The following is a 16,169-nucleotide window of genomic DNA, read 5'->3' as shown; positions in this document are numbered from 1 at the left end:
AAAAATGGCACTATAGGGTTGGCAAGAACCTTAGCCAGTATCCGGAATCCCAGGGGTGACAGGTGCAGGCCATCTCTGGCAAAGCATCGTGGTCTGTCGACCATGTCATCCCAGGCAGACAGATACTGGATCCCTTTAGAATCTCATTAAAGCAAGTACTACTTTGGATATTTTTAAGAACAGCCTGGACATTTATTATGAGAGCAAGTGTTTTGGTATATTGTTAAGTTAGAAGGGCATTAATGCCAGTGCTTGAAACATTTGTATGTATGTATGTAATAAGCCCCTTATGGAAGTGAGTAGGGATTATGCCCTTTGCATGACCTACCCACATGGCACTGCTGGATAGGCTAGAGTGGGGACAAATGGGGAAAAAACACTCCTCAGCAACAGTTTGGTGTTGTCTCTTGTCCCTTTTGATCTCTTCACAGACTTGAACATGGGTAGGAGTTAGTCCAGTGTATGCTAATGTGAGTTTAATAAACCTGGTGACCAAAGAGAGGCCATGGAAACAGCTGATGGTCAACTGCAGGGATAAAAAAGTGCCCCTAAAGAGAAAAGCATGCAGATAAGACATTCTAATCGGACAAAATATTGTTTTAAGCTGTTTAGTTCACACATAGAAATTATATTTTCTGTTTATATCTTAAGTCATTCAAAATAGCATAAGTAAACAAATGTCTACATCTCAAATACTGCATGTAGAATAAAGGATGGATGTGCCTTTAAAAAATTAGTATTAGTGTATAGACTTGATATATGACTGGAAAGATAAAGGTTAAAAAGGAGCATTTTATCATATGAATTACATCAGGAGTATTTCTTTCCATTGACTTTGGTGGGGGCAAATGCATTGAGTAGCATTATAACCCACTCACTGAAATTTGTAGTTATGTTTTTAGGGATGCTGCTGGCGTACAGTATCCCCCGTACCTCTGTGTGAAGAAATGCCATCTGACAGTATGACATGAAAACTGTGTAGAACTCTTTCCTTTTGCTGAACTGTTCACTCCCAACCCCAAAATATCTTTAGTCAACATGGCACATCAGCTTTTAAAATTCTGCCATTGTAGTTTATCTATCTGAGACCTAGAAATCTTAGAGATTATTGCATGAAGCTGGAGAGGTGCAGTGGCGATCTGTGTTGGCAAAAGCAATATATTTATTTCTTGGCAGTAATTTTCAGTAAACAATATTATTAGGGAACAATAGTACAGGAAAAATATGATGTTTTACTGTTTTGTAGAACAATTGTATTTTAATCAAGCCCCATGTATTGTGAGAACAAGAAAACACATTAAGACAACTGAGTTTAGGATAGGAATGTAAGGAAAAATATCATCTTGATTTATATAACTGTTCTTATCAAACATTAGTGTCTGAGTTCTTGCACTTCTTAAAGACCAATACCTCCTCATCACACACACTGCATTATATAAATTATTATGCAGGTAACATAGTTCAGGTTTCCCTTGACTTCTTTTCAAGATTTGTTAAAATGACAGAATGGATTGTATATCTAGATAGTTTGCTGCTTATTAACTCAGTGCAAGGTACTCCAAAATGCATTCACAATAAAGATGAAAAATTTTGTAGGTGAAAACACAATATTAAAAAAACTATTTCAATTTACATCCTGAAATGGTGAGGAAGTTTTCTGTTATACTGATATTAGTCCCAGTATTGGTGAAACGAGAACACAAATATTGGTGACCATGTTTCAAGGCTGTGTCCTTTATTCAGTTACTGGTGCCCAAGCTACAAGGCTGTGTACTTTATTCAGTTACTGGTGCCCAAGCTTCAAGGCTGTGTCCTTTATTCAGTTACTGGTGCCCAAGCTTCAAGGCTGTGTCCTTTATTCAGTTACTGGTGCCCAAGCTTCAAGGTTGTGTGCTTTATTCAGTTACTGGTGTCCAAGCTTCAAGGCTGTGTGCTTTATTCAGTTAGTGGTGCCCAAGCTTCAAGGCTGTGTGCTTTATTCATTCAGCTTTTATATCTGAACTTTTCAGCTTGTGATTAAAGTCTTGAGGCCATACTTATTGAAGATGACTAATGCAAATGTACTAGTTAGTGCTACTTTATCACAGAACACACTAACTTCTACAACTATTCTACATTCATACATTTTAATATGTTCTATGTCCTTTACTTAGAGCTTGTTTTGAAGAACTCCAACATGATTACCTAGCGATGTGGTTCATCGTCGATTATGTGTCTGACGTAATTTATGCTGTCGACATGTTTGTCAGGACAAGGACAGGTAAATGATGACTGACTGCTGATCATTTTAATGTTATTTTCCTTAGATGTGGGTATTATTTTATCTAGAAATAGGTGGATTAAGAATATGTGTAGCTTTAACAATACAATAAGGAATGACAAGCTGAGTGTTGTGTAATTATGTTATGCCTACTATGGGATAAAGCACCAAGTGAAACTGAATGGTTATGCTACGTGTTTTATTAATACATAATAAAATACTCTCTTGAGTGCCTTCTCACTGTGGTTTTATGTGCAGTTTTGGCAAGTTTTTTAAAAAATATTATTACACTTTTTTTCTGTTTTTTTTTTTTACTTTTTTATAATAGTAAAATAGCTCTTTAGAGGTCTTGTATTCCATACTTCTTTGAAGAGTTATTGCTGTTATAATACTTAAGTCATGTTGTTAGAAAGTTCAGATGAGAGACTCGGCCTATGGTATAAGCATTTAAAGGAATTCTGGGGGCAATCATGATAGTCAGACTAATTTCCTGTGAGTAATAAAATGCTTCTGCATGAATAAAACATAGGTGTGACAAGGTCACAGTGGATGGGCTTCTCACATTGTATGCTTCTCTACATGTAATTAAGAGAATTGACTTTATGGCTTGCCCGTGGCATGCAGGAAGAAACTGGAGTAGCTGAGAAAACCTCACAGGACAAAGACATATTTTGAGATAATAATAATCCTATGTATTAACCAGGTGGACAAGAGGACTCCTTTCAGGGGAGACCTAGGAGCTATCTCATTAAGTGACCTGCTCAAGGTTAACCAGCAGGCAAGGGCTCAGGGGATTAAACCATGTACCACAGGGACTACAGCTTGCAACCTTAACCTTCTGTGCCAACTGACAGATGTATATTTAGTGGTTGCTTGTTAAGGAAACTACAACTAATAGGTCTTTTTTCTGGAATTATGCAGAATGTTTTAACAAGCAAACATCTTTTGATTTACATATGTATTTAATTATTTATTTTGGGCAGGGGCAAGGCAGGTGCTGATGTACTGGCTTGTAATTAATTGATGTTGCTTTGAAGTGCCATCACTGCTATTTCCCCTAACCTTTAAATGAGAGTGATTCAGTTTTCCTAGGATCTGTGTTGATTCTTTGAAATGCTAAAACATTGAAACACAAATTATCAGTGCTAGCATATTTAGCAATCACCTTACTTAAAACATAAAACTTTACAAACACAAAAAAATTGCAAAGTAAAAACAAATCATTTCCTTTTGTAATCTGTTACTCAAAACTCTACCAATAAATGCAGACATACTTTTTCTGAAAATTGGTGGTGTTTGCAAAAGATATTTCTAAGGCAAGGTGTAGGGTGAGGTGGGGAGGCAGAGGTAATATTACGGTTAGGGATGGAATGCATTAATAAAGATGGGCAGGGGACTTCTCCCTGCTGCACCCCCTTACTAATGCATACTAACTCTACCCCTAACTCTAGTTGCATACTTTATCTTAAAAAACCCTTTCTGGAACACTGCCACTACACAAGACACTGAGATATACACCACATACAGCAATGAATATGAGCAGATACGCACACACACACACACACACACACACATACACACACACACACGTAGAATACGTGCATGCTCGTGCACACACATACACACACACATGCAGAATGCATATGCGCACAGACACACGCACAAACACACACGCACACACACACACACACACACACACACACACACACACACACACACACATGCAGAACGTACACATGCGTGTGAGTACGTACACACACACACGCACACACAGAATACATGTGTGTACACACACACACACACACACACAGACACACGCACATGCACACACACAGAATACACGTGTGTACACACACACACACACACACACACACACACACACACACACACACACACAGACATGCACACACATGCAGAGTGTGCACATGTACGTGCGTACGCGCACACACACACACACACACACACACACACACACACACACACACACACACACACACGCACGCACACAGAATGCATGTGTGTACACACACACACACACACACACACACACACACACACACACACACACACACACACACACACACACACATCCAAACAGTATATCTATCCTTTTCCATAACCATTTACCTAACCCAACCCTCAAACATTCTTACTTACCCTAATTTCAGAATGTTCAGTATATCCAAAGCTTTCAGCATTAACACCCCAGATATTTTTGTTATACACTGCTGTAGATTTTAATGATAGCACTATCTTCCATAGAAAATAGTACAGACAATTGTTAACCAAGTAAAATAGGAATAGGCATATGCATGATTTGAGATTTTATTAACCCTTTAGTAAAATACTTATTAAACACAGTTAACTACTAAAGTTCCTGTGTTTTCTTCACTACATTTGAAATATTTGCATCCAGGTCTGAATTTATAATAACAGTAGTAATAATTACAGATATCATTTTTTGACCTGTCCAAATAAACAACTAATTTATATTTTTCAGTGTCTGTAAATTCATCAGGAGTGCTGGGGTATTATGTTATAAGGGACTATAGTAATGTAATGCTGTTTTTTGTAGCATTGCAAGTGTAGTTTGTATGCATGCATCTGTATGTATGTATGTGCATACATCTATCTGTGTGTATGTTTGGTTGGCCAACAGCAGTACTACATAACTGTCATATATTGGGATTTTTCACCTTGCTGTATCATCGTCTTATCCCAGTTAGGGGTCACCACAGCAGATCACCGGTCCATTCATGATTGGCAGTGGAGTTTTTACAGTGTTGAGTTGCCAACCCAGCACAGAACCTTCCACAGAAGGCACACATATGCACACACTCACACCTAGGGCCAATTTAGAGTGTCCAATCCACCTAAAGCATCTCTTTGGGATGTTGGAGGAAACCCACACGACCCCAGGGAGGACATGCAGACTCCGCACAGAAGGCAGCCCAGCCAAGAATCAAACCGGAGAACCTCTTGCTGTGAGGCAGCAATGCTAACCACTGCACCACCATGGTCACCTTGTTGTATGTTTTCTGCAATTTATTTATTTGCCTGTCTGCATTTATTTTAATTAAATTCAAGTCTTGCTGAGTATAGCATTGTCTTTGTTTAAGAGTTCTGCCTTCTCAGTTTAATGTTTTTTCATTTCCTAACCTGTTTCTGCTCTCATATTGCATCCTTAATTCTTTTTAAGTAACTGATGTTGATATTTTTGGGTTACATATCAAAGCCTGTTCATCATTCTGAATATAAAGTTTCTGGATTCTCTTTTTTTTCCCTGTCAGCTCTAATGTAATAATAAACAAATGAAACAATAAGATTGATAAGCTATCACTTAGTACTTGTATGAATCAGCCATTGTTACACACCATTCTCTAGATCTGGATTTTTAAAGCACTTACTTGTAACCCTTCCACATTGAAACAGTAGTCACTGCCAAATGTACTTAGTGCCTTAATAAGTTCACCGTTAGCTATGGAGCAGTGAGTTTCATGGGTGCAGTTAAACACATCTGTTTACTAAGTACCTGTATAAGTTTTCAGTATGGCTACAATCACGCATAATGAGCAAAGACCAGCTTTGTGTTCACTAATAGAAATGTGAGTCATTATCTCTAGAATACCTTCTTGTGCTGTTAAACAATTATTCCTAGTGGCAGTTTAAAAAAGTTGACATGATAGCCTTTATTGTTTCTGAAGTGCAGTTATCAATCTTTTATCAATGATTTACTGTAAAATATATTCACAGTAAAAAGGAGTTTCAGCTAACTACAGTGAGACACTTCATTTAATCAAAGTATTATGTAATACATAATAAAGTCAATTTTTTTTTGTATTTCTCAAGTACTCTAATCATCAGGCCTATCCAGCAACATCTGACCTACAAGTCTGGCTTGCTCGGTACTGGGGTCAATCTTAAAAAAGGGGGAACACGGGATCAAACAACTAACACAGGAATAGGTGAAGTAGTGATATCTGGGTCTTGTTAATGGAGTTACCCTTAGCAACCACTGAGATTGTGTACTCTACAACTACACCCATCTCTTCTTCCTGCTGGGTAACAAATGTTATGTAATGTCTTCAGTGATGAGCCCAGAATGAGAGTGCACTTCCATAGCCTCATGGAGCTGTGCTAGGGTGCAAGCATCCCTTTGCTGGGCTTGCACTGCAGAGTCCCCATGCACATGTACAGGGAATACCCTTAGATGCAGCTCCTGCAGCACTACTGTCTTAGCAGGAGTGAGCTGGGTTCCAGCTCAGTCACATTCTCTCTCAGTAAGCTCCTCCTGTACCTGGGCACTTACTCAAACAGGGATCATTTGGACCACGGTAATGACCTTAACCTTCTGCACCACTGAACTTGTTAACTAGAAAAGACTTCTGATCTTTTATAGGTTCATAGGTTCATACTAGGCTATCTGCCCTAGGGCATTTATAAGCCTAGCCAGAGTGTGTTTGGCTTTCGCCACCCAATTTAAATTAATTTTGCTATGCCCTTTTTCGAGGTTAGTATACTGTGCCTCTGTCTAACAGTGACACAGAAGTGATACCCGGGGTAAACCTACGATCTCCCATCCACTCATCAAGATTCCTCTTGAAGAGAGTCATTGAGGGACTCTGCCTAACCTGGACTAGGATTTTATTCCAGAGTGAAGGGAGCCTCTGGGTTATGAATCTGTCCCTCCAGCATGTCCTATTTATTTCAGTGCTGAGGTTCAAGTCTCTCGAGCGTGTAGCTCGATGGGATTTGGATTTTCTGAGGTGCAGCATGTCCATTAATTCCGGGTTGGACATGGCTTTATACGTCAGGCACAGATCGCCTCTGAGCAGGCGGTATGCCACTGAGTAGAGCTGGAGTTTCTTTAACTGGGCAGAATATGGCATCTGTTTGAGCCCTTTGATCCTCTTGGTGAGGCACTTTTGGGGTCTTTCCAGTTGCTGCAGGTGTCTGGTAAGGTACATCCCAAAAGGGGCATTGTACTCAATTATGGGCCTGATGAGGGATGAGTAAAGAGGCACGATGACCTCCCCTGATCTAGATGTGAATCCCTTCATGATTAGGTGGGCTATATAAAATGTTTTTCTAACCCCTTTGGCCACGTGGTTGTCAAATGAGAGATTGCTATCAACTTGGGTCCCCAGGTCCCTAATTACTTCTTCTGTACTTAATGGATTACCACCTATGTGGTAATTTGTGGGCACTTTGTTTTTGCCAAAGGGGATGACTATACACTTTTTGGCGTTTAGCTTGAGGCCATGGCTCTGGCACCAGTTGTCTGTTTCTATGAGGCCCTTTTGGAGGATGCTTGTGTCGGCTGGAGAGTCGATTATGGTGCCCAGTTTGCAGTCATCTGTGAACATGGTCAGCCACAGTCCTTCCATGTTGGCCTGTACCTCCAAGAAATATATACCAAAAAAGAGAGGTCCCAGGACTGAGCCTTGTGGGATGCCACTTGTAACTGGTTTGGAGTCTGACATGGCTCCAGCAATTCTAACCATGTGGGTTCTGTCCTTGAGCCAGTTTGCAACCCATCTGGTGACATAGGGGTTTATATTTAAGCTGGTGAGCTTATCTATAATGCCCGAGTGGGGTATTGTATCGAAGGCTTTTGTGAGGTCCAGGTAGGCTGTGTGGACCACCTTCCCCTCGTCAATGGCCTTGGTGACTGTTTCAAAGAAATCAACCAGGTTTAAGAGGCAGGATATGCCCTTAACAAAGCTGAACTGGGTAGGATCCAGTGTCTGTAGGTCCCCAATATCTTTATTTATGAGGTCCATGATGATCCTTTCCATAGCTTTGCAGACCAAGCTAGTCAGGCTTATGGGGCAATAGTTTCCAGGATCCGTTGAGGCACCACCTTTGTGGAGAGGGACCACTGTTGCTGTACGCCACTCTTTGGGTACATATCCTGTAGTAAGGCTGAGATTGAACAGTAGTTTTATGTTTGGGTTTAGCTCTTCTTGGAGTTCATGTAGGACACAGCCCGGGACACCATCTGGTCCCATTGAGGCTGTGTTTTTTGCTTTGGAGAGGGCAGCTCTTACCTGAGCATCTGAGATGTCAGGGGGGCAGCACTCTGCTGGGATAGATATTTGCCCTTTTATTGGGGGGGGGGGTTGCGCTGAACCTGTCAGCTAGGATGTTGGCAATGTCTGTGGGTTCGGTGTATTTTTTGTCATTTTGGACTAATTCTGAGCATATCTGGGAATTCCCACCCAGGTTCCTAACATAACTAAAGAAAGCCTTGTGATTATCCTTAGTGTCCTGTGCAATTTTTTCTCTCGAAGCTGGCCTTAGACGATTTTATGTGTGCCCGTAGTTTTTTGCTAATACTGATCAGAGATGCCTTCCCTTTTTGGGATTTTGCTCGATCATGTAGTAGCTTCCTCCTTCTATTGTATAGTTTGTTTATGGCTGGGGTCCACCAGACAGGACGTCTGCCTTTGGAGGATTGGGTCTTGGTTTTATTTGGGATTGCATGATCCATGCATTCCTGAAGGTATCCATATAATGCGTTTATAATGGACTCTGCGGTCTGGGCCATATTTTCCACAGGCCCGGGGGCTTTGAAGGATTCCACCTCGGTTTTGAGGAGTGTGAAATTTGCTTTAGAGAAGTTTTTCACTGTGGTTTTCAGGGCAGGGGGTGGAGTCGGGATGTGAATATCCAGTGAGATTAGTTTATGGTCTGATCTTACCAGTGAGGGATACACTTCTGGTCTGGAGCATAGAGTCCCCATGTTGGTGATGATCAGGTCCAGTATTTTTTTCCCTCTTGTGGGAGTGGTAACAAGTTGTTCCATAGCATTTGAGTTTATAAATTCTAGGAACCTTTGGGCTAGGGTGTTGGAGATAGAGTAATGCTCCCAGTCTATGTTTGGGTAGTTGAAGTCGCCCAATATAATGGTGTTTGGAGAGACCTTCATATTTTCCAGTGGGGTTCCTGTGTTTGGAAGGTTGGTCTGTAGCAGGCTATAATCTGGAAGGCAGTTTTAGCCACTGTTAGTTGCACTTGGATAGTCTCTGATGCTTCGTGCTGTGCCACCAACCTGGAGGTGTGGGTATCTTTGACGAATATTGATACTCCCCCTCCTTTTGTGGTTCGGTCCAAGTTTTGGGGCCGAAAAGCATGGTATGAGGTATAACCTGGTAGTGCTGGGGTACTCTCAGGAGCCTTGAACCAGGTTTCTGTTACTGCACAGATATCGATGTTCTCCATGCTAAGGAGAGTTTTGAGTGCATGCATCTTGAGGTTTAGACTTCTGGCATTGAGTAGCATTACTCTTAGTTTCTTATCCCTTGTGATACCTATGGAGGTGGGTTTGTCTTTTGAGCCTTGCCTAAAAAAGGCACTACGGGGGTAGCAAGAGCCTTTGCCAATATCCGAAAGTCCAGGGGTGACAGGTGCAAGCCGTCACTAGCGAAGCATTGTGGCTTGTCGAGCATGTCATCCCAGGCTGACAGGCATTGGATCCCCTTTGAATGACACCAATACTTAAGCCAATTGTTGAAACTAATCATCTTGTCTTCATATTGTGGCATCATTCTTGGTGAGGGTAAGATGCTACTCAAGGTCAGGGTCATACCGGCCTGGGCTACATGCTCAGAGAGCTCCTCTAGGTCTCTTTTCATGTAGTCCAGGGAGGTACGTCTCAGGTCATTCACACCAGCATGGACAATGACTAAGTCATATTTTTACTTGCCTTGGAGTGACCTGAGTGCTTGTGTTATGTGGTGGATCCTAGTGCCCGACAGGCAGCTCACCGTGACCTTCTCCTTGTTCAGCCTGGTGAGCGGGACGTCAGTGTGCCTGATGATATAGTCACCTATTACAAGTGTATTAGGTGTGTTGTTTAGCCTTAAGGGCTGTGACTGTTCGGCACACTGGCTTTATGAGCTATGTGTTGCACGTGTTTTGTTTTGGGGTAGCGGTTGCTTGGGTGTCTGCTTTGGAGGTCTCTGCTGCTTAGGCAGATTTTTATTTAGATCCTCCGAGTATGTTTTTGTGTGTTTATGTGTTTGGTTTGCTGTCGTGGTAGGTCTATGTGAGACTGGAATTGTAGTGAGTGTGGTTTCCTTTTCCTCCTGACTGGTTTCGCCAGTACTGAGTTGAGAGAGCTTAGCCTCCAGTATGGCTATATGGTTGCATCTCTCACATGTGTTGGAATTTGTTGGGAGGAGGAGAGGGTTGTCTGTGTACATGAGGCAGTTGTAACATTGCCTCAAGATTCCCAGATTCACCAGCTGGACTGGAGAGGAGATTGACAACTGACCTTTGGACATGCTAGAATAGTATTGGGAATTCCTTTATAATTGAAAAAAAAGGGCCAATGGGGAACAAGGTACTCAAGGGGAGTTTGTGAGGGTGTATTCTTTTAATATTTTAGTGCTGACTTATATAATTGCTTTAGTGAGCAAGTGCCAGGTAACTTAAATGCAATGTGTTACAGGTAACTTAAATGCAAAAATGGCAAACAGTAACTTTTTTTCAAGTGAAGCAAGGAAATAAGTACAGTAAGCAATGCAGATATCACTAGGGATCCACAGAAGCGCTGAAAAGCCGCGTTTTAGGTGGACTTAGCGTTTCAGGGAAATAACAAGCAAACAAACAACAAGCATACAAATAAAGCTAGATTCAGCAGGCCTGGATCTAGTCTATGCTACAGCAAACAAGGTGTACCAATTTCAGTAAGAAACAGTTCAAATATGCAGGCATTATAAGCCTTTAACCAGAAATTCCCAGCTCAGAAGGGCAGAGTCCAGCCTCTCCGCCCACAAGAGTGCAGACCACAAACCTTCTTAATGTAAAATAACTGGCCTGAAGCCCTTGTGCTTAAACCAAAATTAATACACTTTTATAATAACAGACACTGAGCCCTCAATCAGCAGTTCCCAACTTAGAAGGATGTAAGCTACCTGTTCTGCCACTACAGTGCAGACCACAAACCTTCTTAATGTAAAACAACTGGCCTGAAGCCCAAGTGCTTAAACCAGAACTAATACACTTTTGGAATAACAGACACTGAGCCCTCAATCAGCAGTTCCCAACTTAGAAGGATGTAAGCTTCCTGTCCTGCCACCACAGTGCAGGCCACAAACCTTCCTAATGTAAAACAACTGGTCTGAAGCCCAAGTGCTTAATCCAAAAGACTTAGAATGATAGCTACACTTTAATCAAGTTACTGCCAAACAGTAATAAATACAATTGAATACTTTAAAGAATGCCTGGATTAGTGCTCAAGTTATACAAACAAAGCTAGATTCAGCAGGCCTGGATCTAGTCTATGCTACAGCAAACAAGGTGTACCAATTTCGGTAAGAAGCAGTTTAAATATGCAGGCACTATAAGCCTTTAACCAGAAATTCCCAGGTAGAAGGGCAGAGTCCAGCCTCTCCTCCCATAAGAGTGCAGACCACGAACCCTTTTAATGTAAAATAACTGGCCTGAAGCCCAAGTGCTTAAAACAGAATTAATACACTTTTAGAATAACAGACACTGAGCCCTCAATCAGCAGTTCCCAACTTAGAAGGATGCAAGCTACCTGTCTTGCCACTACAGTGCAGACCACAACCCTTCCTAATGTAAAACAACTGGTCTGAAGCCCAAGTGCTTAAACTAAAAGGCTTAGAATGAGTTACACCAAGCAGTAATAAATACAACTGAGTACTTTTAAGATGACGCAAAAGCAAAATAAAGTAGGAAGAAAAACAAATACAGTAAAAGCAGATAAAAAAAAATTGAGTGAGCAAATGAGATGGGCCCAGGAGTTACAGGACAGAAACAAGTGCAAATGCAGGCCTTCAAATCAGAAAGTTGAGAGAGATGGAAGACTGCCCAAATGGCCAATAACTACAAATTCTGGGCCAGAACCACTCCTTATGTGGTAGACAGGTTACCTAGTGCTTACCACTCCCACTGATAAGCTAGAAGGCTTCCCTCCAACACAGAAAGGCTTGGGGGCACAGAAGCTTACAGATAGTCCTGGATACAGCAAATCTGTATCTGGAACTCTAATTACAAGAAAGGTAGGAAACAGGCTTACAATTTTTTTTTTTGAAAAGTAGCAAAAACAGTAGTAAAAACAATTCACATGCAGTGCAAGCTGGCACAATTGAGTATGTAGCAATATTAGTCCACACACAGTTTGAAAAAATGTAATTAAATTAAAAAGGACTAAAAGCAAGTGCAGAAAGGGTTTATTAGGTAGAACGCGGTAAAGAGATGGGACTGGGGGAGTGTCCTAGATCAAATCTACAGTGGGGCGGGCACTGCAAAAGCCACCAAATTTAAACTACAACCAAGAACGGGGGGGGGGGGAGTTTCAACAGAGATGTGAGGAATCAGAGTGCAAATTATAAAATCAAAAAAATATATACTGATCTCTGTATATTTGCAGAACACTAAGACAACAGATATCTAAGCAACAATTTAGCTCTATAATACAGAATAATACAGAAAAATATACTCAGCTCTATATATTTGCAGATAGTCTTGTAAGTCTGTCTATCAACACACAGGTTCCAATTTAAATGCAGACTGCTGCTAGTAACAGTTCAAATTAAGGGAATCTTCAGTTAACAACACACAAGCAATAGAAACCAAAATGGGGGAGGAGTTTCAACAGAGATGTGAGGAATCAGAGTGCAAATTATAAAACCAAAACAATATATACTGATCTCTGTATATATGCAGAACACTAAGACAACAGATATCTAAGCAATAATTTAGCTCTATAATACAGAATAATACAAAAAAATATACTCAGCTCTATATATTTGCATATAGTCTTGTAAGGCTGTCTCTCAACACACAGGTTCCACTTTAAATGCAGACTGCTGCTATTAACAGTTCAAATTAAGGGAACCTTGAGTTAACAACACACAAGCAATAAAAACCAAAATAAGGGGGGGTGGGGAAACATTTCAACAGAGATGTGAGGAATCAGAGTGCAAATTATAAAACCAAAAAATATATACTGATCTCTGTATATTTGCAGAACACTAAGACAACAGATATCTAAACAACAATTTAGCTCTATAATGCAGAATAATACAGAAAAATATACTCAGCTTTGCAGATAGTCTTGTATGGCTGTCTCTCAACACACAGGTTCCACATTAAATGCAGGCTGCTGCTATTAACAGTTCAAATTAAGGGAACCTTGAATTAGCAACACACAAGCAATAGAAACCAAAATGATGGGGGTGGGGGGGGTGGGGAAAAGTTTCAACAGAGATGTGAGGAATCAGAGTGCAAATTATAACACCAAAAGAATATATACTGATCTCTGTATATTTGCAGAACACTAAGACAACAGATATCTATGCAACAATTTAGCTCTATAATACAGAATAATACAGAAAAATATACTCAGCTCTATATATTTGCAGATAGTCTTGTAAGGCTGTCTCTCAACACACAGGTTCCACTTTAAATGCAGACTGCTGCTATTAACAGTTCAAATTAAGGGAACCTTGAGTTAACAACACACAAGCAATAGAAACCAAAATGAGGGGGAGGAGTTTCAACAGAGATGTTGGGAATCAGAGTGAAAATTATAAAACCAAAAAAATATATACTGATCTCTGTATATTTGCAGAACAGTAAGACAACAGATATCTAAGCAACAATTTAGCTCTATAATACAGAATACAGAAAAATATACTCAGCTCTATATATTTGCAGATAGTCTTGTAAGGCTGTCTCTCAACACACAGGTTCCACTTTAAATGCAGACTGCTGCTATTAATAGTTCAAATTAAGGGAACCTTCAGTTAACAACACACAAGCAATAGAAACCAAAATGAGGGGTGGGGTGAGGAAAAGTTTCAACAGAGATGTGAGGAATCTGAGTGCAAATTATAAAACCAAAAAAATATATACTGATCTCTATATATTTGCAGAACACTAAGACAACAGATATCTAAGCAACAATTTAGCTCTATAATACAGAATAATACAGAAAAATATACTCAGCTCTATACATTTGCAGATAGTCTTGTAAGGCTGTCTCTCAACACACAGGTTCCACTTTAAATGCAGACTGCTGCTATTAACAGTTCAAATTAAGGGAACCTTGAGTTAACAACACACAAGCAATAGAAACCAAAATGAGGGGTGGGGTGGGGAAAAGTTTCAACAGAGATGTGAGGAATCAGAGTGCAAATTATAAAACCAAAAAAATATATACTGATCTCTGTATATTTGCAGAACACTAAGACAACAGATATCTAAGCAACAATTTAGCTCTATAATACAGAATAATACAGAAAAATATACTCAGCTCTATATATTTGCAGATAGTCTTGTAAGGCTGTCTCTCAACACACAGGTTCCACTTTAAAAGCAGGCTGCTGCTATTAACAGTTCAAATTAAGGGAACATTGAGTTAACAACATACAAGCAATAGAAACTAAAATGAGGGGGGTGGGGAAAAGTTTCAACAGAGATGTGAGGAATCAGAGTGCAAATTATAAAACCAAAAAAATATGTACTGATCTCTGCATATTTGCAAAACACTAAGACAACAGATATCTAAGCAACAATTTGGCTCTATAATACAGAATAATACAGAAAAATATACTCAGCTCTATATATTTGCAGATAGTCTTGTAAGGCTGTCTCTCAACACACAGGTTCCACTATTTTATGTTATGTTGGCTTAAACTCATATGTTAGTGCAAGAGCAATTCAGCTGCAGCAAGATCAGGCTGTTTGCAAATAAGGAAATATTTCTAAAAGATCATTGCTTAGAAGTTGTTAACCAAAGCAACACCAACCAGTATGTCAGGTTTAATGCTATCCATTAGCACAGTGATTAAAGTCTGCAAACAAGGCCATTAATGAATATGTAAATGGCAGGATTGTATTAATTTAATAGCAGATAATGTGTGTGTGTCTCTCTCTCTCTCTAGTTTATATTCATGATAGTCTCTGTTTCAGTGCACTCCTGTTCACTTAGAACTTACTATCATCATCTCCCATAAAACATTTGCTTTGTTGTTATTTACTCAGTTAAATCTTTCTCATCATGACCTTAAGGACTTTTATCATGCCAAACCTGTCTGTGAAGAACTCGTCCTTGCATTTCTTACAGATTCATATTCATTACTTCAGTAATTGTGTCCCTTTCAGTAATGCTACAGTTTGCCCTTAGCTCCTGCTGCAATGTCTTCCTTTGCTTTTGATCATTCTCAGCATCATTGTGTGCTGTGTTGAATCCTTTCTTCACATTAAGGTATAGGATTTTTAGAGTTACTATTAGATTTTCTAGTGAACAATCTGAATTTAATTCCTTAATCAAAGACTAATTCAATCTTCTCGTGGCCCATGGTGTTCTCAGAAGTTTTTTCCATCACAGGTCAACAACAACAATTTACCAAGGCATTGCCACACTTAGTTTAAATTTCACATCTGTATACTACTGCTTAGAAAAAAACAGCAGTTTGACTATATGGATCTTTGCTGACAATGTGATATTTTTGCTCTTTTCAGCCCTGGTTGTGGCTGAAAAGTGTCAGTAGACCAGTCCACTTACCCAGTGAACAAATTGTAAATAAAATTAATAAAACTCTTAAGCAGATGTTGCCATAGCTTTCCTTTCAAAGATAAAACATTTTTATTTTTTTTAATGTCATGGCTGCAATCACTATCTGCAATGAATTTTGCATTCAGAAAAAATGATATCTGTCAGTGCCCCCATTTCTTCCCTATCTATGTGCAAAACAACGGTAGGGCTAGATGACATAATTTTATCTGTTTGTTTAATTAACCAATGAATTAATTAATTGTTTAATATGTTGAGCAACAAGCCATGTTTTCCACCTTATACTTTCACATTCATCAACAGGTCGTTCATCTCTTATCTCTTCTTCTCATTCAACCATTAGATAGGTATAATCTG

The 16,169-nt window shown here is 39.8% G+C and overlaps 1 protein-coding gene across 1 annotated transcript in view; it reads left to right on the top strand.

The window, feature by feature from the left end:
- CNGA1 (cyclic nucleotide gated channel subunit alpha 1) overlaps positions 1 to 16,169 on the top strand; it is a 216,669-nt gene that overhangs the window by 120,655 nt on the left and 79,845 nt on the right. Inside the window, 1 exon segment of the mRNA XM_044060392.1 lies at positions 2,154 to 2,260. Coding sequence (XP_043916327.1) covers positions 2,154 to 2,260 — 107 coding nt within the window.

Source organism: Protopterus annectens, chromosome 2.part0, assembly GCF_019279795.1.
Source record: "Protopterus annectens isolate FY-2018-M chromosome 2.part0, PAN1.0, whole genome shotgun sequence".
In the NCBI taxonomy this organism is placed as follows: Eukaryota; Metazoa; Chordata; order Ceratodontiformes; family Protopteridae; genus Protopterus; species Protopterus annectens.
Note: the sequence above shows the minus strand (reverse complement) of the source record. Positions and strands in the feature narration are given on the sequence as shown.